The sequence below is a fragment of the Lepisma saccharinum genome, chromosome 11, assembly GCF_977018435.1.
Source record: "Lepisma saccharinum chromosome 11, izLepSacc3.1, whole genome shotgun sequence".
NCBI classification, from domain to species: Eukaryota; Metazoa; Arthropoda; class Insecta; order Zygentoma; family Lepismatidae; genus Lepisma; species Lepisma saccharinum.
The window spans coordinates 84,901,586-84,924,733 of NC_139239.1; the positions used below are offsets into that span (position 1 = coordinate 84,901,586).

A 23,148-nucleotide genomic window follows, 5' to 3' on the forward strand; every position below is an offset into this window, starting at 1 on the left:
AACGTTTGTTCAACTGCAGTAATTTGAAATATTGAGTTGTTCAAAAACAGTAATTTCACTCCTTGCTTTAACAATTTGGGATATGCAGACCTCAGTGATGGAGTGGTTAGCACAATGCATTACGACACAACTTGCTGTGAGTGCCCAAAAGACATAGACTGTTGAAACGTAACGTGTGAGGGTAGATATACATAAAAAGGTGAAACTAGGTGGAGCTTCATTATCATCGTCAAAATTTGTTTTCCTTGTGGCGAATGTTGCAGATTTTTGGCAATCCAGGTGTCAGAAATTGTGAAAGTCGTTGAAGCCCAATACACATATAAAGGCAAACTAGGTAAGGTCTAAAAAGACAAAGAGAAACAGTGTTGTGCTTGATACACATAGAACACTGAATCTAGGTGGGACATAGAACTGAAGAACTCGTAGGTGTCCGATTGGCACATAAAGGGGAACCAGGTAAGGCCTAAAAAGGACAAAGCGAAGCAGTGTTGTGCTCAATAAAGAAAGGAAGATGAAACTATATGGGGCCACATAGGCTTATAAGTGGTGCTTCAGTTTCTAGCAGATGAACGAAAGAAAGAAAAGGAGCAAGAAAATAAACATGAGAAAGAAAAGGAGGAAGATGAAAAGAAAAGAAGGGAGATAAGGATCCGGTACCCTTAAGCTAAGCTGGGACAGTTGGCTACTCTCCGCAATCAAAGGTACTCGAGTGATCACGAGAGCATGGAAGCCTATGTATGGAATGTGTGTTCAGCTTACAAACTCTTCTTGTCAAACGATTCAGCGAGAGCAAAGTGGTTGATATGATCATTGATCAACACCCTAATAAGGTAAGGCATTTATGCTGAGCTCATGCTCCAAAGAACATCAAGTAGTTAGCAAATTTCCTGGAATATGAGAGCAATGGTATTTCTGAGTCCAAATGGAGGAGAGATGAATCTGGAAAGGAACATTATACCAACCAAAGCAACACGAACATAAGGAATATGAATGCAAATGAATCCAGGTCTGGTCGAGAGCGAGATTGAAGAAGAAGAGATAATTATGAAGCATCAAGCAAGTCTTCAACATAGAAACTCTAAAACGAAAACCAAAACAGGACAAGAGGACCAAGAAGAAGATATCTTAGTCCTGCCAGGAATTACTACTCACTGCGTACTAGAGGAACGCCGGATGAACAACTTGATCCTAGGCCTAGTGCTACAGCAGGGTGGCCACTCTAGGACCATGATAAAATTCAAGTATAATTCCCAGTTTTCAAGGCAAACTCCTAAAAAATTAAAGGGTAAAAGCAGATGTTTTCTCTATTTTAACCTTACGTATTACCACCTCTCACCCCCCCCCCTCCCACAAATATATTAATAATATGAAGAATCTGTGTGATTCAAATGTATCCAAAAAATCAAATTCAATTCAATTAAATAGTACACACATTCAAAATATTTAATTTAAGGTGCGGAGTGTAAATTTGTCATTTCACATATTCAGACTCAAAATACATCTTCAAACACAAGTCACAAATGTTATGGGATGTACTAATTTACGAAAAATTGTTAATTGCATATTAATCTCAAACTCATATTTAAATAATCAACTTCAAGATATATTATCTTGAACTAATCTTGCGTCTGTCTGATTGTTCTGCAAAGAACACTAACAAAGTAAATGGATTGAGAGAATTGTTTTATTTCGCACGCAGGTTTCTCTTCCTTCCTCCATAAAAATAAAAACTAAACTCTGCAAAACTTGCCTCAGGGCATTTATTAATATGAATAATTTCAAAATAGAATTTGAATTAATAAAAGTTGCAATTTTTTCACGTCTACGGAGAAAAATTCATGCAAAATGCATGCATAATTCCAGGAATTCCAGATGAGTAGCCGCCCTGTACAAAGAGCAGCAAGCAGAAGCAAGCGACATTCACCCCTTCCTCTGATAATAGAAATTCTTCTTCATTCTACTATACAACCTACTTTAGACATTAATCAGTATAACTGGACTATAACTTTTACTTTGATATTCTTTCTAAAACCTAGCATAAAAAAGTAAAAATTAAGTATGTTACCTATGAGTCTATGTAGAACTGTACCAGACTGAGAACCATAAGGATGAGAAGAACGAATTCCTGGTCTCAACATTTTTGGGGAGTGGAATCACAAAAACCAAATCTGGAAGTGGAAAAGAACCACTTGTTCGTTTTTTTGTTTCGCAGAGTCTAAAAGGCATGCAAATTCCAGATGAACTGCAAATTTCTCTGATATTTCCTTTTTTATCGAGGATTTCCAGATGTGTATCAACCATGATTTGGCTACGCAAGAGCCCAGGTAAGTGGTTTCTACATTAAAAAAACAGACTGTGGTGAAGGAGAAATCAGCTCGCCATGACTTGAGTGACGGATTACATTCCTTTAAAAAAATAGTGTGCTGAAGATATTGAAATCCTAAACACATGTTGTCTTTACTTTGTTATTTTATTTTTTGGTATTTTCCTGATAAAAAATAACTCTGTTTCTGTAGTTTTCTGCATTTCACTGGCATGCATTCTTTTAATGTTCTATGTGTATTCTTCCATTGCTTTCTCCACTCCTTCTAGCATGGGTTGCATCATGTTGATTCTTACCATGTCATTTTCCACAATCGATGTTTGAACAATCATTCTCTTCTCATTCTGTTCTTCTAACGACTTCTCCAGTTTTGCTTCTCTCTCTTGTATACTATTCTTTTTATTATCTATCTTCATCAGTCTTTCTAATTCCTCTGCATTTTCCCCTCTTGTTCCCTTGCTCCTTGTCTTTAACTAACAGCACATTGCATCTAAAGATATCAGTTTAGCAGTTACGCGGAGATAGGTAATTAACTCTGATACACTTACTATTCATTTTTCCGCAAAAGTTTTTTCCAACGATCGATTTCACCACTCGTCTGGTGGCTTCGTCAGGTGTGAACTGTCTTACTGTAGCTGGCGTGGTTCCTTCTTCTTCCGCTTGCGCCTGTGGTGGCGCTAGTTGACGCAGCACTTTCTCTTTTTGTCATTCTCGAGGGGTTTAGATCTTCCTTCTGTTGCCGCACCTTGGGGTTTTGGCACTGTACAAGGCAGTTCCAGATCTTGTCGTCTGCTTTCGCGGAGCGGTGTTTGCTCACATGTGCATGCAGGTTTTTTGCGAACGTTTGGGGTCTGTGCTTGGTTTCTTGTCGCAGGGGAGGAGCAGGTTGGGTGGGAGCATGCTGCAGGGGAGGAGCAGGTTGGGTGGGTGCTTGTTGCTGGAGAAGAGCAGGTTGCGCAGGTGTGCATATTCCTGATTGCGGGAAGCCAGGTTTTATTGAGGGCCCCGGTATTAGTGTTGAGGTCAGCGGGCACGGTCACTATTGCGTAGGTTTCTATTGAAAACCTTTCTAGTGTGGATTTTGCTTGCATGATTATTTTAGAGGAGCCTATGCTATGGTTTTCGTCTATGAGGTGACAAGAAAGGCCTGTTCTTCTCCTCCCAAGCCTGTGGTCAGCATCATGCTCCTTGAGCCTTTCATCAAGCCGGCACTTTGTCATCCCTATATACTTGCCTCCACATATGCAGGTGACCATGTAGACACCACTTCTTGCATTGGGGTCTGTGTAATAACATTTGAAATGGGTTAGGTGGGAGGCTATGGAAGGAGGGGGCTGGTCTGCTATCTTGAAACTGTGCCTGGAAATAACTTTTTGGATTTTTTTGGTTAGGTCAGGATGTCGGGGGAGGCCGATCCATTTCTCTTCCATCTTTTCTTGCTGGGAGTGTGGCTGGTTCATTTTTCTTGTTTTGGTATTGTCCAGGAGTTGTTGGAGTTCCTGTCGGCTGTACCCATTGCTGATGCCAAGGGAGATGATATGCTCAAATTCAGTTTGCAGTTCTTCGGATTCCAAGATGAGGTTGATGGCCCTTTGGAAGAAGTTGATCCAGATGTTGTTTTTTTGCCATGCAGAGTGACCAGAAAGTTTGTGGATGTATTGTGTTCTGGAATTAGGTTCTCTGTATATATTGATCTTGAATTTGCCATTTTCCCTGCCTATGGAGAGATCTAAGTAGTTTAGTGTACTGTATTTTTCTTCTTCTGGTATTAAGTGGATGGTTGGGTGAACCGAATTAAATAATCGCACAGCTTCTTGTAATTGTTCAGGGTTTTTTGTAAAGGAGGGTGGAGTCGTCAGCATACCGCCTGTAGCTAATTCCGGAGAGGATGGGTGAGGACAAGACTTTGGTTTCTATTGCATTCATAACTTACGCCTTCATGGCGTGGTGCTATGCACAGGGGAAAACTTTACCTTTTTACTATGTTGGAGAGGATAGTGGGTAGAGGGTTTCCCATGGCTACGCCTTCCTCTTGATAGAAGATTTGGCCTTTGAACTGAAGGGCAGAGATTTCAAGGCAAACTTCCAGGAGGGAAATGATTAGTTCAGTTTCATACATGCTTTTTGTGTTAGATAATAGCCACTTCCTGGTTTCACTTACGGCAAGGCTTCTTGGTATGGAAGCAAAATCCACACTAGAAAGGTTTTCAATAGATACCTACACAATAGTGACCGTGCCCGCTGACCTCAACACTAATACCGGGGCCCTCAATAAAACCTGGCTTCCCGCAATCAGGAATATGCACACCTGCGCAACCTGCTCTTCTCCAGCAACAAGCACCCACCCAACCTGCTCCTCCCCTGCAGCATGCTCCCACCCAACCTGCTCCTCCCCTGCGACAAGAAACCAAGCACAGACCCCAAACCTTCGAAAAAAACCTGCATGCGCACGTGAGCAAACACCGCCCCGCGAAAGCAGACGACAAGATCTGGAACTGCCTTGTACAGTGCCAAATCCCCCAAGGTGCGGCAACAGAAGGAAGATCTACACCTGCATGAGAACGACAAAAAGTGAAAGTGCTGCATCAACTAGCACCGCCACAAGTGCAAGCGGAAGAAGAAGGAACCATGCCAGCTGCAGCAAGACAGTTCACGCCTGACGAAGCCACCAGACGAGTGGTGAAATCGATCGCTGGAAAAAACTTTTGCTGAAAAATGAAGAGTAAGTGTATCAGAGTCAATTAACAGCACATTGTTCACCACAATGCTGATTGTAATGAACATGAGCTGTTCTTGCCATCTGTTTGAGCTCCTATTGTGAAATTAAAAAGTCATACCTTGATCTTACCATAAATAATGTCAAGGTTTTGAAAGATATGAAAGATATAACAGAAAATGGTATAAGATATTGTAACATCCCATGGCTGTGTTACATCGATATATTGTGTACAAAAAGCACTAATCTTTGTTCGAAATGACCACCTTTTGCCAGAAAATACACCCAAATTCTCTGTGGCCTCTCATCAATTGCATTACATACTTTATAGAGATGGAAATCTGCTACTGCCTTCACAAGAGAGCACTTCAGACTAGCAATACTGGGGTGTCTTCTTGCAATCCATGTCTTAAAGCACAGACCACAATTTGTGATCTGGAGGGTTGAGTCTGGAATGAAGTGGGGGACATTATGCTATGGTTTTCGTCTATGAGGTGACAAGAAAGGCCTGTTCTTCTCCTCCCAAGCCTGTGGTCAGCATCATGCTCCTTGAGCCTTTCATCAAGCCGGCACTTTGTCATCCCTATATACTTGCCTCCACATATGCAGGTGACCATGTAGACACCACTTGTTGCATTGGGGTCTGTGTAATAACATTTGAAATGGGTTAGGTGGGAGGCTATGGAAGGAGGGGGCTGGTCTGCTATCTTGAAACTGTGCCTGGAAATAACTTTTTGGATTTTTTTGGTTAGGTCAGGATGTCGGGGGAGGCCGATCCATTTCTCTTCCATCTTTTCTTGCTGGGAGTGTGGCTGGTTCATTTTTCTTGTTTTGGTATTGTCCAGGAGTTGTTGGAGTTCCTGTCGGCTGTACCCATTGCTGATGCCAAGGGAGATGATATGCTCAAATTCAGTTTGCAGTTCTTCGGATTCCGAGATGAGGTTGATGGCCCTTTGGAAGAAGTTGATCCAGATGTTGTTTTTTTGCCATGCAGAGTGACCAGAAAGTTTGTGGATGTATTGTGTTCTGGAATTAGGTTCTCTGTATATATTGATCTTGAATTTGCCATTTTCCCTGCCTATGGAGAGATCTAAGTAGTTTAGTGTACTGTATTTTTCTTCTTCTGGTATTAAGTGGATGGTTGGGTGAACCGAATTAAATAATCGCACAGCTTCTTGTAATTGTTCAGGGTTTTTTGTAAAGGAGGGTGGAGTCGTCAGCATACCGCCTGTAGCTAATTCCGGAGAGGATGGGTGAGGACAAGACTTTGGTTTCTATTGCATTCATAACTTACGCCTTCATGGCGTGGTGCTATGCACAGGGGAAAACTTTACCTTTTTACTATGTTGGAGAGGATAGTGGGTAGAGGGTTTCCCATGGCTACGCCTTCCTCTTGATAGAAGATTTGGCCTTTGAACTGAAGGGCAGAGATTTCAAGGCAAACTTCCAGGAGGGAAATGATTAGTTCAGTTTCATACATGCTTTTTGTGTTAGATAATAGCCACTTCCTGGTTTCACTTACGGCAAGGCTTCTTGGTATGGAAGCAAAATCCACACTAGAAAGGTTTTCAATAGATACCTACACAATAGTGACCGTGCCCGCTGACCTCAACACTAATACCGGGGCCCTCAATAAAACCTGGCTTCCCGCAATCAGGAATATGCACACCTGCGCAACCTGCTCTTCTCCAGCAACAAGCACCCACCCAACCTGCTCCTCCCCTGCAGCATGCTCCCACCCAACCTGCTCCTCCCCTGCGACAAGAAACCAAGCACAGACCCCAAACATTCGCAAAAAACCTGCGTGCGCACGTGAGCAAACACCGCCCCGCGAAAGCAGACGACAAGATCTGGAACTGCCTTGTACAGTGCCAAAACCCCAAGGTGCGGCAACAGAAGGAAGATCTACACCTGCATGAGAACGACAAAAAGTGAAAGTGCTGCATCAACTAGCACCGCCACAAGTGCAAGCGGAAGAAGAAGGAACCATGCCAGCTGCAGCAAGACAGTTCACGCCTGACGAAGCCACCAGACGAGTGGTGAAATCGATCGCTGGAAAAAACTTTTGCTGAAAAATGAAGAGTAAGTGTATCAGAGTCAATTAACAGCACATTGTTCACCACAATGTTGATTGTAATGAACATGAGCTGTTCTTGCCATCTGTTTGAGCTCCTATTGTGAAATTAAAAAGTCATACCTTGATCTTACCATAAATAATGTCAAGGTTTTGAAAGATATGAAAGATATAACAGAAAATGGTATAAGATATTGTAACATCCCATGGCTGTGTTACATCGATATATTGTGTACAAAAAGCACTAATCTTTGTTCGAAATGACCACCTTTTGCCAGAAAATACGCCCAAATTCTCTGTGGCCTCTCATCAATTGCATTACATACTTTATAGAGATGGAAATCTGCTACTGCCTTCACAAGAGAGCACTTCAGACTAGCAATACTGGGGTGTCTTCTTGCAATCCATGTCTTAAAGCACAGACCACAATTTGTGATCTGGAGGGTTGAGTCTGGAATGAAGTGGGGGACATTAGTCTCAAGCCACTCCTGGGTTGCTTGTGCCTATGAGCTGGTGCAGAACCCTGCTGAAAGCTCCACTCCTCACCATGAAAGAGAGTATTGCTGAGATGCTTGACCATTGCATCCATGACCGTCTCCTGGTACACTTGGGCTGATGTTTTTACCCCTTTCTATTCATGCATAAATGGAGCTCAGTGGTGCTATCATAACTCACCCCACAACACCATGACTGAAGCAATATGGTGGCCCCTCTGGACCCTTCCCACTATCTTCTCATGAACTTGCGGCATACACCCTGTCATTTTGAGAGTTGAAAACATCTTCAACAGTAAAACATTTCTCCATCGGTAAACAGAATTCTTCTATGCCCACTTACTGTGTAATGCTCCTGTAGGTGCCTTGCCTTTATTGCCCTCTGATGCTTTAACACAGCTGTGAGAAAGTGACCCATGTGTCGTTTGTAAGCTTTCAGTCCTAGGTCACTTTTAACACACAAGACATGGGCATTTTGGAAATGTTCAGTTCAATATTCATCCCTGATTGCTTCCGTACAGGATTTCTTGCATGGCCATCCCTGAATGGGCCTGTCGTTCACACTTAAAATGTCAATGCTGGATGATCTTTTTGGAGATTCAAATCTTCTGGAGGATCATGAAAATATTGCCTGCTGAAGCCTACCTTACGGAGGGCCCATCATGGAAGCTGTGCCTCAACTAGCAATGACTCACGTGTTGTAATGCTTTCATCACTAGCAAGAAAAATGTCTTGAATAAAGTTGAATAAAAAAAATCATCTCACTGGGAAGTTATAATGGAGTAACAAAATTAAAAAAAAATAACAAATTGCAGTCACGCAAACATAGAAAAAACCAACTTTACTGACCATTTTTTAAAATACTGACAAATTACAGACTAAGCTGAAAAAAGCTGACATCTACTAATTTTTACTGACCATTTTCGTCCGGCCCTGAGCAATATATTTTATTTTATCATTGTTTGCTTGCTTGATGGTGATGGTTTGGATGTTGAACCTGCATCTGGTGATTCTTTATGCACTCTACGGTCATGATAAAATTCAAGTATAATTCCCAGTTTTCAACGTGAACTTTCCAAAAATTCATCTCACCACCAACATATACAGAAACACACACACACACAAATATATTAACAATATAAAGGGTCTGTGTGATTCAAATTTATCCAAAAATTCTGAATCAATTCAATTAAACGGTGTATATACTGTATACATACATTGAATTTAAGGTGCGGAGTTCACGTTTGCCATTTCATACACTCAGACTAGAAATCCATCTACAAACACAAGTCACAAATGTTACGGGATATAATAATCTACGAAAAATTGTATAAACAATTTCAAACTCAAATTTACCTATCAACTTCAAATATCTTGCAATAATCTTCCATTTGTCAGGTAGATTGTTCTGCAAAAGACACTAACAAAGGAAATGAACTGAGAGAATGCTGTTTCATTTTCAACGCAGCTTTCTTTTCTTTTCCTTCCTCCATTAAAAAAAACTAAACTGTGAAACAAACTTGCCTCAGGGCATTAATAAATATGTATAAATTCAAAGGGATTTGAATGAATAAAAGTTGCAATTTTTCATGTCTACGGAGAAAAATTCATGTAGAATTCATACATAATTCCTGCAGCCAATAATTCACACACAATTCCCAGAATTCAAGGAATTCCTGGTGAGTAGCCACCCTGATTAATCTACGAAATATTGCTACCTCTATAAGAATTTCAAACACAAATTTACCTAATGAGCTTCAAGATTTCTTATCCTGCAATAATTTTCAGTCTGTCAGATAGATTGTTCTGCAAAGGATACTAACAAAGTAAACAAATTGAGATAATTCTGTTTTATTTTCCAAGCAGCTTTCTTTTTCTTCCTCGAGGAAAATAAAGGCTGAACTGTGAAAAACTGCCTCAGGGCATTATTACGCATGTAAATTCAATGGGATTTGGATTAATAAAATTTGCAATTTTTCAAGTCTACAGAGAAAAATTTATGCAGAATTCATGTATAATTCCCAGAATTCAAGGAATTCCTGGTGAGTAGTCACCCTGTTCTACCATTAGAGGACAATTTGAAGTCCCAGCTCTGTAAGAATAGTTACTAAGGTTGTGAAGTAATTCTAAAAAGATCCCATATTCTATGTTTACAATCTTATATGCCCCACACATTACAGGGTGTATCATAAGTGATGGTCATAAATGAAACCAGAGATACATTGCGTCAAACCCAGATGAAAGTTCCTCTTCCACTTTTCCGAGAGATGCTCAGTGTCAGAGCTAGACACCACCAAAAGTGTGGGAAAGTACAGTTCACACCTCTGTAGGACGAGTACTATGGCAGTTAGAAAGCCTGTTCCAAAGAAATCTTACGCACTGTACCAGAAAAGCACCATGGGAGATCTGTGGGACCTAATGTGGAAGGGACTCCCCATAAGAAATGGGGTTCCCCATAGAAAGAATATGTGAAAGGGATCCAGATACCATTCACAATTACGTTTTGTGTTTCCGTAATTGTGAATGGTATCTGGATATGTTGACGTCCACCTGCTTAAACGTATTCTTTCTACGGGGAATCCCATTTCCTATGGGGAGTCCCTTTCGCATTAGGTCCCACAGATCTCCCATGGTGCGTTTCTGGTAGAGCGCATAAGATTCCTTTATGATTTCTTTGGAACCGCCTTTCTAACTGCCGTAGTACTCGTCCTACAGAGGTGTGAACTGTACTTTCCCACACTTTCGGTGGTGTCTAGCTCCGACACTGAGCATCTCTCGGAAAAGTGGAAGAGGAACTTTTGTCTGGGTTTGATGCGATGTATCTCCGGTTTCATTTATGACCATCACTTATGATACACCCTGAATAATAAATAAAAAAAGTCCAAAAATATATATTAAAGAAATATATATCCACGGATATGCCCTGCCAAGGTGAATTAAAGTGCAATTTTTTCCTAAATGTTACTTCAAATTTATAAAGTAAAAATATTTTTTGTACAAAATAAGTATTATCATTCATAATATCATGAAAAGAAAAGGCAATCAACAATACAATAGAATTCGGATGCTAATAAACTTTTCTCCCTAGATCCCATGTCAACAGCCATTTTTTTTAATTTGAGTATTCGAAGGCAAGGATATTATTTCCTTTAGAATAATAGTGCATATTTCAAGCTACAGTAAATGACCATGTGCTTTGGAGGAATCTTATTTCACTGCTTGAATTACAAATATTTTTCTTCTGAAACCAAGGTCAGTACATTACTTTGTTGTCATTAGCATGGACTAAGTGTAATTCAGCAGACTAATAATAAAGTTATAATAAAATTAGAATTTACTTGTTGAATGATTTGAAATCAGAAGTCCAAAGTTGGGTGTAGTTCAACCCAATAACCTAAAGAGAAAAAATAAAAAAATATCGGGGTTGTCATTAGCATGGACACGATTGAGTCCTTAGCATGGATAAAATGCCATTAGCATGGAGCATGAATTTTTCAACAATTAAATAAAACATTCTTAGTGAAAATTCAGTTCTGCTGTCTATGTAGCATCAAGACATTACACGTCTATCCTCCTCCTTCTTCTTTTCCATCCCCTTCTGCCATTAAGCGTCGGGTTCCATCATCCACTTCCTGTACACTTTTTGGTCCAAGGCTAGTTTTCGGATTTCCAGCATCGTTTTCCCTTTGTAACTAATTAGGTGGGTACTCAAATAATAAGCAAAAAGGGAAGACGCGTAAAGAGGCCGTGGAATCGAAGTTACACGTACCCAAACCTAACAGTTACGAAAGTAGTTTGTTTGAGGTTAATGACAAGTATTTTGTACCGTCACCTCAGTCTCGTGAGAGAACCAACTAATCGGAGTAATCCGATCTATCTAACAAAGGGATACCGTTCGTACTAAAGTCAAAAGATGTTGCTTTTTACACGACAAAAGACTCCTTAAACTAGAACGGAAATTCTGCCCTGGTTCCGTGTCCAAATAACTACAATCTCGTTTGCCCAATTTTAATTTTAGGTACAGTTTTTTCTAGGATAAATATGTACTGCAATCTATAATTTGCGACACGTGGTCAATTTTATTATATTAACCCATGCAACGTAGAGATGGCTAACATTTTCATATGAACAAGAAATACATCAAAATAACATTTCTTTTGACGAAACCAGCGTCTATTCAATGGTTTAAATTCTCCCCGAAGGTACTACAATAGACTAGATCAAACTGTTCACATTTATACCCAATATACAACAACTTCAATGCATTTTTCCCATTTAACCAATCCTAATTTGACAAATTACATTATAAATAATTCTGCGCAATTGTTTCTTTTAAAAGTAGAAACGTCTAATCATTGACATTAGCATACAGATGACATTTTAGAGAAAACCTTATTTTTTTTGGTGCTCTTACATGTTTTGCTAAGATATGTAGTGTACCTATTTATCCCCAACAGTACCAACCCGAAATTACGTGAGTACATTCCTTTTTTCTTGTGCCAAAATTAGAGCTGATTGGAGCCCAATGCACCTTGCGTAAACAAAAAGGGAAAACGAACGTCACATCACATTACTCTGAGGGCAACCGCGATGTTGTGGTGAAGTTGCGAAGGAAACAACAAAAATCCTTTTTTTTTTTTTTGTTTGCGTTCTTTTTACAATCTCTCTTGATACTTCGACTTGCAATTTAATCCAGCGTAACAAGTACATTCGTCCGACGACACTTCACTATTCACTATCGAATGGCCATAAAAGTACATACCTCAATACTCTTGCCATTGAACTCTTGGTTGTCCTCTTCCCCTCTTGCCTTCTGGTCTGGCCTCCAGCACCTGTCTAGGCTTGCGATCCTCCTCCATTCTTGTAACGTGTCCAAACCATTGCAGTGCCTTTCTCTCTGTTTTGGTAATAATGTTAAGCTCTCTTTTCCATACAGCAATGTGGGAATGTAGATTGTCTTGTAAATCATCATCTTCGTTTGTTCACTTATTTCCTTTTTACCAATTAAAGTGTTGTTGAGTTGATAGTACACTTGGTTTGCCTTTTGTACCCTATTATTAACTTCTTCATCCATTCTTCCATCTGATGTTATGATTGTTCCTAGGTATGTGTATCTGTTTACTTGTTCCAGCTGCTTCCCTTTCCACTGTATATTTAGGGGTGCAGTTACTCTTTCTTTTGTCACCACCATCACTTTACTCTCATCTATGTTCATGCCCATTCCTTTGTCTTCTATTGTACTTGCCCATTCAATTACCGCCTTCTGTAACTCCTCTCTATTCCTAGCCACCAGGGCAATGCCGTCAGCATATACAAATGATCAGTGATCAGAACGCTACATTTTATAAGTAGCTTCGCTACAACTACAGCTACTCTTCCAAAATGTAGCTTCGCTACAGCTACAACTACATTTACTAAAAAGTAGCTCGCTACGCTACTCCCTTGCGCTACTCGCTACTTCGCTACTTTTGCGCTACTTCTGTATTAAAAACTTAAACAACTATATGGCTATTCAAAAGAAGCCCTAGTATGATAGTTGTACATACTGAAAAATAGATTCTGTTATTTATTACCATGATTCTCTTCATTCTATAATTTTTATAGCAGTGTTACTTCAGTTACATATTTTCAATAAAGTTCCTTTGTAAGTTGCATATAATTAAAAAAACTAGGTCTTACACGTATCCGTGATGTTCTTATTGTCATTTGAAAAATATTTATGTGACAGACTTCTTTTTAAAATTAATTGGAAGAATATCACATGTATCGAAATTAACTAGAACGTGTTGCACAAAATGGAAATAAGATAAAAATGTGATATTTAGCAATTTAATCTTCTTAACTTAAACAGAATGTTTTTTGGGGGATGGCGGATATTTGCTCGAACCTTGAAGATAGCTGGGGGATGCTTCTAATGGTATAAATGAGAAACAGATATAACAATTCTTTACGTAAGTTTTTCTGTTGGAAATGCTTCCCCGAAGACACAGTGGAAATTGTAATTGTCACCTTGTATTCAAAGGGCCCCAGGTTCGATACCCGGCTGAGGGCACATGGTGGTTCGTATCAGTCTCGATCAGCTGATTTGTGCATAAAGTGGACTCAAAACAAACACTAGGAAAGACTCCTAGTTGGGAAGATGGGATCCTCCTGCTCCTCCATTCCTCACTCTGCTCATCATTCTTCCCCATTCTCACAATTAGCCAAAAGTGGCAGAAAACGGCCATAGATAAGAAAATAACTAAATAAACAATTCATCCTCATTGCCATGATTAGAAAAAGTTACAGGAAAGGGACACAAAAATAGGAAAAATACATAAATTTGAAAACTGTGTATTTTAACAAAAAAAAATGTAATTTCTGCAGGAAAGTCAATAACTTGTATGTTTTCTTTACAATATGATAAAATATATTGTAATTTTTAAAATTTGCGAACACACATTATGACCAAAATAATTGTAATTCCAGAAACACTATCATTGTTGTAACAATAATTTCTTGCCTGTGTGATCCTATACACTGACAATGATCAATGCTGTTAACGTACTGAACCATTGATTGCTGGCACTATTGCTTTGTCAGATTAGTAGAAAATGGATCGTCCATTTTTGCACTGTAAGTTGTGTTTTACACAGTAATTATCGATATTTTGCTGTCTGTTACGCCATCGATATCCACAGGATTTGTTCCAGGGGTGGCACAAACGGGACATTTTTTCCTGGCGTTGTAGCAAATGCGGCATGATTCTCCCCAAAATAGCGATGCAGCTAAAATAAATGGCTATTAGCCGGAATATATTCATATATGCCAGTTAGTTATCTGGAATTCATATATGCCAGTTAGTTATCTGGATATTAGAATTATTCAGATGCTAATGAAATAAATTACGCAGATATTTATAATCTGCGATATAGAGATATTTATAATCTAGATTACCTGTATTTGCATGTAATGGACTTTGTCTTTTTGAGTCTCTTGCAAAAGTAAGCAATATTGTCATTTATTTTTGATGCCGTTGCCACATTCAAAAATTACATCAAAATGCTGAGAAAAATGTAGCTGTAGCGAAATTTTTGCTACAACTACAGGAATTTTGTAGCTTCGCTACCGCTACAACTACAATTAAAAAAATGTAGTGCCGCTACAGCTACCGCTACAAATTTTGTAGCTAGCTACAGTAGCGACGCTACAAGTAGCGCGCTACTTCCGACCACTGTAAATGATTGTACTTGTACTGGTCTCATCTTTCGGTTTCCTACTTTGTATCTCCCAGTTCTTGGTTTACATTGTTTGATAATCTGGTTCATTAGGATAATAAACTGAAGAGGGCTCAGGCTGTCTCCCTGTTTTACTCCTATTTCTATCTTAAATTCATCTGAGCATTTCCCTGCTAATCTGACGGTTCCTTTCACTCTCTTGTATACACTTTGTATTCTCTGTACCAGTGCAGGAGATGTTCCAATTTTCACCAGTGCTTCCCATAGTTGTTTTAGATTTTTAATCTTCAATTTTTTTTTTCTTAAGTCAAAAGTATCCCTTAATTGAAGAATGATGTGTCCCCATATCTGCTTTGCTGCACAGGCACATGTGCATCACATTTGGCTCCTGCTATTGCAATAACTGAAACCAAGTGCATGCAGTAAATGTAAAAGACGAACTGGCTACACCAGCGCTCCAAGCAGCACATAGGGAAATGATAGGAACTGGAAGCCAGCCCAAGTGCATGGTGGCAGGGGCCACCAAAATTAATAGAGCCTTTAAAAGTGTCTCGCGGGAAAATTTAATAACTTGTTTAAGTATATGTGGGTCTACCCAAAAGAAACCGAACTAATTTTGTGGTGGGCAGAGCTTTTGTAGTACTGCGTTTTACCGCTAGGAGCGCATAGAGCAAACCTTCCTGAGTCCGTAAGCCGAGTACCGCCGCTGAAACAGGTCAGGACACGTTTCGGCGGAGTTTAGAGTGACAGCTGTTTTGTGTGATCGTCGTTTTTGCAATGGCTGATTTTCGGAAATGGCGTGCGGCGGTGAAATTCTGCTTTTTGCTCGGAAAGAGTGGAACAGAAACTCTTGATATGTTAAAAACTGCGTACAAGGACGATGCTATGGGGAAAACTCAAGTATTTGAGTAGTTTTCCCGTTTCAAAAATGGTGAAATGTCAATTGATGACAAACCTAGTTCTGGTCGTCCTTCCACGGCCCGAACACATGACAATGTTGAAAAAATTCGTGAAATCATCAACGAAGATCGACGACGGACCATTGAACAAATTGTGGAGCTGTCGGGAGTGACTTGGAGTTGAGTGCAGCGAATTTTGACAGACGATTTGGGAATGAAAAGGGTGGCTGCCAAATTCGTGCCACGACTGCTGACTACTGAACAAAAACAAGGTCGCGTGGAAGCATGCCGTGCTTTGAAAGAAGAGTCCCAAAATGATCCAAACTTTTTTCAAAAATTATCACAGGTGACGAAACGTGGTGCTATGCTTACAATCCCGAATCGAAGGAATCGAAGCAACAATCAAGCCAGTGGAAGACTTCAAGTTCGCCCCGCCCAAGAAAGCTTGTCAGGTGAAATCAAACATTAAAACAATGCTGCTTTGTTTTTTCGATGTGAGAGGAGTCGTCCATTTAGAGTTTGTTCCGCAGGGTCAGACAGTTAACCAGGCTTTCTACTTGGAAGTTTTGAAACGATTGCGCAACAGTGTGCAGCGGAAGCGACCCAATTTGTGGCAGTCGGATGACTGGCTTTTCCATCATGACAATGCCCCGGCTCACACAGCCCTGTCTGTACGACAATTCTTGACCAAAAATGGTATGACCCCTGTTCCACATCCCCATACTCACCCGACCTTGCCCCGTGCGACTTTTTTTTTGTTTCCTAGAATGAAAGGAGACATGAAAGGAAAGCGTTTTGCTGATGTTGCTGAGGTGAAGAAAAAAACGACGGAGGCGCTGTCACGCATCACAAAAGATGACTTTAAAAAATGTTTTGAAAAATGGAATCAAAGATTGGACAAGTGTCTTAATGCAAGTGGAGAGTACTTTGAAGGGGATTGAAGGTTTGTACTTAAATTGTGAATAAATAAGTTCACAAAAAAATTAGTTCGGTTTCTTTTGGGTATGCCCACGTATTTATTTAAAATGTCAAAGTTAAATGGTTTGAAAAAGTTGAAACATAGTTGCAGTTTCTTGCGAGCTAACTGAGTAATGTTTTCATGTTGAAATAAATGGTAAAATATACTTACCAACTGTTGTTTGAGGTTTCTCACGTTTTAGATTATTTTTTCCAAAATTCAATAAGTCAATATCGTCCAGTCCTCCTTCCAATGATGTATGAATGGGTTTGAGAGTATCTCCAATCCTATTATTAAAATGTGCTTCTAGTAGTACACCATTTTGTTTCATCTCCTGGTTTTGCTCCACAACTCTATCAGCTCCCTGCAAGAAAAGAGAAAAAATTTGTTCATTACAAAATTACACATTTTTAGAGGCATGGATATTTCATTTTGGACGAATACACGAAATGTGAAATAACACACTGTAATGTACATTTTCATGTTTTTGAAAGGTGAGAAGTGCATTTTCCTACTGTTCTGTCATGAAATGATGTGAAATGAAATGAACTGCAAAATGCGAAATAAACCCTTAAACGTGAAATTTAGAGTTTACTTACCGACACGACATTTTCTGGAGTCTTTATTAACCTGAGTGTTATGCTAATCATGGAAAATTGATAAATTCAGTTGCAAATATATCAAAAGCAAAAACGAACTCCTTTACACAGGAATAAACTTAACTCTCTGACAAGCACATAAACGTAATATTACAAGGGAAATGTTTATTTTGTGCAATAAATAAGGAGCAGATTTTTATGTGCTACAAAACTGAAAAATATTAATTTTCTATGTTCTAAAAACAGTGGAAATGTGTGGCTAAAATTTAAATAATATTTTCATTCAAAATTCTGTCAAACAAATAGATACCAGTGACAGCAGGAAGTTAGTTGCTTGTTGCATTCTGTTCATTACAGTGAACAACAAAGAACATTTCCAAACCATCCATTGAAAATGTGCATCGATTATCTGTGAACAATGACTTGTGTTGTGAAAATGACATTTCCACATCACACGTATAGTCAGACGTGCATATTTGAAGTGCAGTATGTCATGCACACTTACTTCATCAAAAACACTAAGTTGCTGACCAAGGCAGTTTATTAAGATAAAAACACTTAACAGGTAACATTTAAACCCTGTATCAGGGTCTTCTTCACAAGAAGAACTAAACTAAAATGATGAAATATACTACACACAGAAAGATTACATACACATAGCAGGGTCATTAGCCACACAACAACAAATCAAGTTGACAGTCCTTATCTAGGAAAATTTCTCCAAAGGAATTAAACATATCACCTCCTGACAGTTGTTGACTAATGGGTCTACTACACTGACAGGTGATTGACAGGTCAAGATTAGCAAGAGGCTAGAACCACCTGCTTACCACTCCCCTACCCCTCCTGCCTTTTTGGTTATGGATGAATACCTCCTCCTCTGGTCTTCTTCTTTTCTCTTCTCTCTTCCTTGTTCATACTTCTTTTTTCTTCATTCCTTTTCTTAATCCTTTCAACTTTCTCTAACACACTCTTCCATTCCTTGTTTATCTTGAGTCCTCCATTCCAATTCATGTCGTCTTCTCCTTTCTCTTCTATTTCTTTGGCCTCCTTCCATTTTCTCACTAGTTCTCTCTTATCTTTTCCTATTCGCCTAGCCAAATCCCATTCAACTTCATGTCCTGTTTCTCTAGGGTGTTTGAATATGGTATTCCTTTGATTTTATCTCCAATGTTTATCAACAATGTTTAGCCTAGACGTGAGAAGCATGTTCCCGAGCATCAAAAGGGGACACGTAGTGGATATAGTGAGGAAGAAAGTGGGGAAAAGCATTATAGGAGAATGGGATAGTGAGAGAGTGGTACAAGCGCTGGAAACCATTTGGGACAATGGTTACAGCAGAGTGGGGAGTAAAATCATCAACATTAGTGAAGGTCTGAATATAGGCTCTTGTTTAAGCCCTGTGCTGGCGGAATTAGTTATGAATGAATGGGAGAAGGAAGTGATAGTGAAAGGAGGAGATAAGTCTGTTTTGTAGATATGTGGATGATTGTTTTGGGATATGGAAGGGAACGAAGAGGCAACTGAGTAAGCTTGTTAAAGATGTAGAAGATGAGAAAGCAGGGATATTCCTTGAGCTCGAAACGGAACAGGAAGGAACATTAAATTTGTTGGATATTGAGATGAAAAAGAAGAGAGGAATGGGGATCAGGCACGTATCCAGGAATTCCTTTTAGGGGGGGATCAACACCATTTTTTTAAGGGGTATAGTAAGAACCTCACAATTGTGTGTTTAAGACCAGAGGTGTCAATTGGGTTCCAAAACGGGGTGGGGGGGGGTGCGGAGGGGGTTGCAAGGAAAGTTTACTTTCTCTTGGTAGCCAAGGCTTAACATTAAGAGGTCATAATGTTGAGGCAAAAAAATAAAAAATTGGGAACAACTATCTCTTAAATCGTTGCCACTGTAAGGCTGTCATTTTAATCATAACGTGAAATCGGAACATTTTTTACCACTAGACTCCTCTGTTTCCATGCATTAATATTGTGTGCCGGAACCATCTCAGTATGTGTGTTTGTCCATTTCATCTCATCAGACATAAAAACATCTATGGTGTCTTTCAGTGTTTTTACGAAGCTGTTACACATGCACGGGATGGACAATCCACTCGACAACGCGAGATTCAAATTGTGGGGTGCGAACTGGACGCAGACAGCTCTCGAATATTTCTCTCCGATTCGAGCCTGAACACCACTAACGTGTCTTGTCCTCCCATTTTTCAGCTCTTATAAATGCCGAAACCCACCAAATTGTTCAGATTCAGGCCTTAGCACTCACAAGTGTTCAAAAATGCCTGTCACAGCTTCCGCTGTATTGTCATATATCGGCACGAAACAAAGGAAGTCTTCTCGAATACAGGTGGATCACGAAACAATTAATGCACAGTGAAAACCCTTCCATTCCCAACACATCTAATGTTTCGTCTCCCAGTATGATGAAATGCTTACTCATTTATCTCCAGTGACGTGCCCAAGGGAGGTTTGGTGAGGTAATAACCCCATTTGACCCAGTATTCCCCTCTCCCTTCCGAAAATCCTGGGCATGCCTCTCTTTATCTCGGACATTTTTTAAAATCAACTCACCAGAAGTTTTTATCATCGTATTGGAAATTGAAGTAAGATGCGTTCTTCCTGCAGGTTTGGATATGATCCTTTAGGGTGCTGTCGTCTGCCTGCCTTCACACCTAAACTTAACAAGACCCTAATTTTCCATCCTTGTGACTTGGATTTTCAAGACTTAGGAAGGTTTCAGACCGAAGGGACACGCGATACATGTCGATTGGAATGGGCTAATCAACAGCAACGTTTCACGCCGTAGCGACACAAAAGGCCGCACAAACCTAATTTCGATTTGTGAAATCCTCAGGCGACAGGGTATGAAATCTCCCTTATTAGGCCACTGTCATTGACACCAAGAAGTAGTAGCTCTTGTTGACCACAGAAAAAATTATCCTCAACCGGTGGGAATGCTCCTCAGTTTTCTTCTCTCCTATATTTTCTGTGCTTGTTCACTATACAGGCAACACCTTACGATTTGATATACACAGGACATGTACTATGTAGACATTTTAACGAAAAATCGGTTGAAGTCAAGGATGGCTAGGTGGCTTAGTTGGTAGAGCCCTGATTTGGGTCCTGGTAGAGCCTGCAATTTCCGCCTAAAATGTCTACATATGCAACATCTTCTTGCTTCCTCTTCTTGACATTCATAAAATTTTCGGCTGTCTCTTTATGGTAGTTAAGTGTTTGAATGTGTTTCGAACCCAGTAGGCTTAAACAAAAGTATTTTTTATACCATGAAATTCTCGGACTGCATATACGAAATTTAGTTCTGGCAAAACTAAATCATCACTCAAAACTTTGATTTTCAGTTGATCTATGCAGTTTATTTCTGTTTTAATAAACCACTCCAATATCCGGTACTGCTGAAATATTCACTTTAGAGAGAGACCTTTGATCTCTTCAGCCCTCGAACCGAAGTAGCACTACACTGAGGCCCCGGAAATTCTGCTGTCGTCAATGTCTTCATTTTCGAATCACTATATCTTATAAAGCAATCAGAGGACGCTGACTGATCTGATCACCAACGACTGTATGAATTGTCACACTTACCTCTGAAATCTCATTAACCGATTCTTTGTACAGATCAACCGAAAAATTGAATCCGCGTATTTATATCCTCATTATATTCTAGAACGTTCCGCAGATAAAACGATTCGTTAATATCGCCAGTAGTTGACTCCTTCTCTCATTCAAGAACGTACCCCCTCCCGACTTCCAGAGATTAGAAATTACAACGAATCGCCCTACGTGTGGCGCTTCCTTTGTTGTGCAGCTTCCAAATGCTGACAAGTATCTACATAGTGCTCAAGTGCACTGCGAGAACACCAAAAGCACAAGAAAAGTGTACGTGCAGTATTATCAACAACAGGGTTATAGAACATTCTCCGTCTTGCCTCGATAATTGTCATCTCCTTAAATCATCGTCACATTATTGAAAAAGCCAAAAACCTGATTTTATCTAGTGTAAAATAAAAAAAAATCCTGGGGGGGGGGGGGCTCGAGCCACCTCAACCCAAGCTTGGATACGTGCTATTAACAATAACAGGGTTATAGAACATTCTCCATCTTGTCTCGATAATTATTTCTCCCAAACTATCATCACATTATTCAACAAGAAAAAATCCTAGTTTTATCTAGTGTAAACAGAAAAAAATCCTGAAGGGGGGGCTCGAGCCTCCTGATTCCCACCTTGGATACGTGCTATTGACAATAATAGGGTTATAGAACACTCTCCGTTTTGTCTCGATAATTATTTCTCTCAGATTTATAAATTTATTATCTTGACATTATTCAAGACGCCAAAAATCTAATTTTATCTAGTGTAAATTGAAAAATTTCCTGAGGGAGGGGGGGGGGGGGGGTAGCTCGAGCCATTAACTATAACAGGGGTATAAAACATGCTCCGTCTTGCCTCGATAATTATTTCTCTCCTTACATTATTTTCACATTATTTAAGAAGCCAAAAACCTAATTTTATCTAACGTGTAAAAAATTTCCTGGGTAAAGGGTCTAGCCCCCTGTGCCCCATCTTGGATACGTGCTATTATCAATAACAGGGTTACGGAACATTCTCCGTCTTGCCTCGATAATTAATTCTCTCCTTAAATTATTGTCATATTATTTTATTTCACACCACAAGAAATCAAAAACCTCTTTTTATCTAGTGTAAACCTAAAACTTTCGGGGGGGGGGGGCTCGAGCCCCCTAAGCCCCCCCTCTGGATACGTGCCTGATGGGGATTGTGGCTACATGGTATCAAAAGAAGTGTTCGGCAGGAGTGTTCTGCCACAAAAGAAGTGATGTGGGTGATGGAACTAAACGTAATTTTATAAGGAACATGGAAGACCGAATAAAGAAGATATGCACAGAGAAAGGGGAAGAAGAAACCAAGATTAATAGCCTGTGGGAACAACTAGAAGAGAATGGCTATGAAAAGAAAGACAGACACAACATCAACAGAAGAAGGAAAGAGATAAAAGAGAGAGGACTGGAAGAGAAGGAAGAAAAAGAAAGAGAGATGGTTTCGTATAAGAAGTATGGGCGACGCCACAGAGAAGATATGCAAAGTGCTGAGGAAAGTGGGTATAAGAACTTACAGGAAGGGAGGACGCACTATTTTAAGTATAGCCAGCAAGAAGAAGGATGAAAAGAGAGAGGAAGAAGAGGAAGGGGTTATCTACGAGGTGAAGTGCAGGTTGTGAAAGTGTATATATAGGGGAAACGAAGAAGAGACTTAAAGACAGGTTAAAGCAACACATGGATGATATGAGATTGAAGAGAGACAGGAATGCCATATTCAAACACACTAGAGAAACAGGACATGAAGTTGAATGGGATTTGGCTAGGCGAATAGGAAAAGATAAGAGAGAACTAGTGAGAAAATGGAAGGAGGCCAAAGAAATAGAAGAGAAAGGAGAAGACGACATGAATTGGAATGAAGGACTCAAGATAAACAAGGAATGGAAGAGTGTGTTAGAGAAAGTTGAAAGGATTAAGAAAAGGAATGAAGAAAAAAGAAGTATGAACAAGGAAGAGAGAAGAGAAAAGAAGAAGACCAGAGGAGGAGGTATTCATCCATAACCAAAAAGGCAGGAGGGGTAGGGGAGTGGTAAGCAGGTGGTTCTAGCCTCTTGCTAATCTTGACCTGTCAATCACCTGTCAGTGTAGTAGACCCATTAGTCAACAACTGTCAGGAGGTGATATGTTTAATTCCTTTGGAGAAAGCTTCCTAGATAAGGACTGTCAACTTGATTTGTTGTTGTGTGGCTAATGACCCTGCTATGTGTATGTAATCTTTCTGTGTGTAGT

General features: G+C 39.7%; 1 protein-coding gene across 3 annotated transcripts in view; it reads right to left on the reverse strand.

Moving 5' to 3' along the window:
- Window positions 1-23,148, reverse strand: part of LOC145994951 (maternal embryonic leucine zipper kinase-like) — a 325,396-nt gene that overhangs the window by 190,390 nt on the left and 111,858 nt on the right. For all 3 annotated transcript variants that reach the window (XM_083131477.1, XM_083131478.1, XM_083131479.1), the window contains exon 9: window positions 16,853-17,045. In XM_083131477.1, coding sequence (XP_082987603.1) covers window positions 16,853-17,045 — 193 coding nt within the window. The remainder of the gene's footprint in view (window positions 1-16,852; window positions 17,046-23,148) is intronic.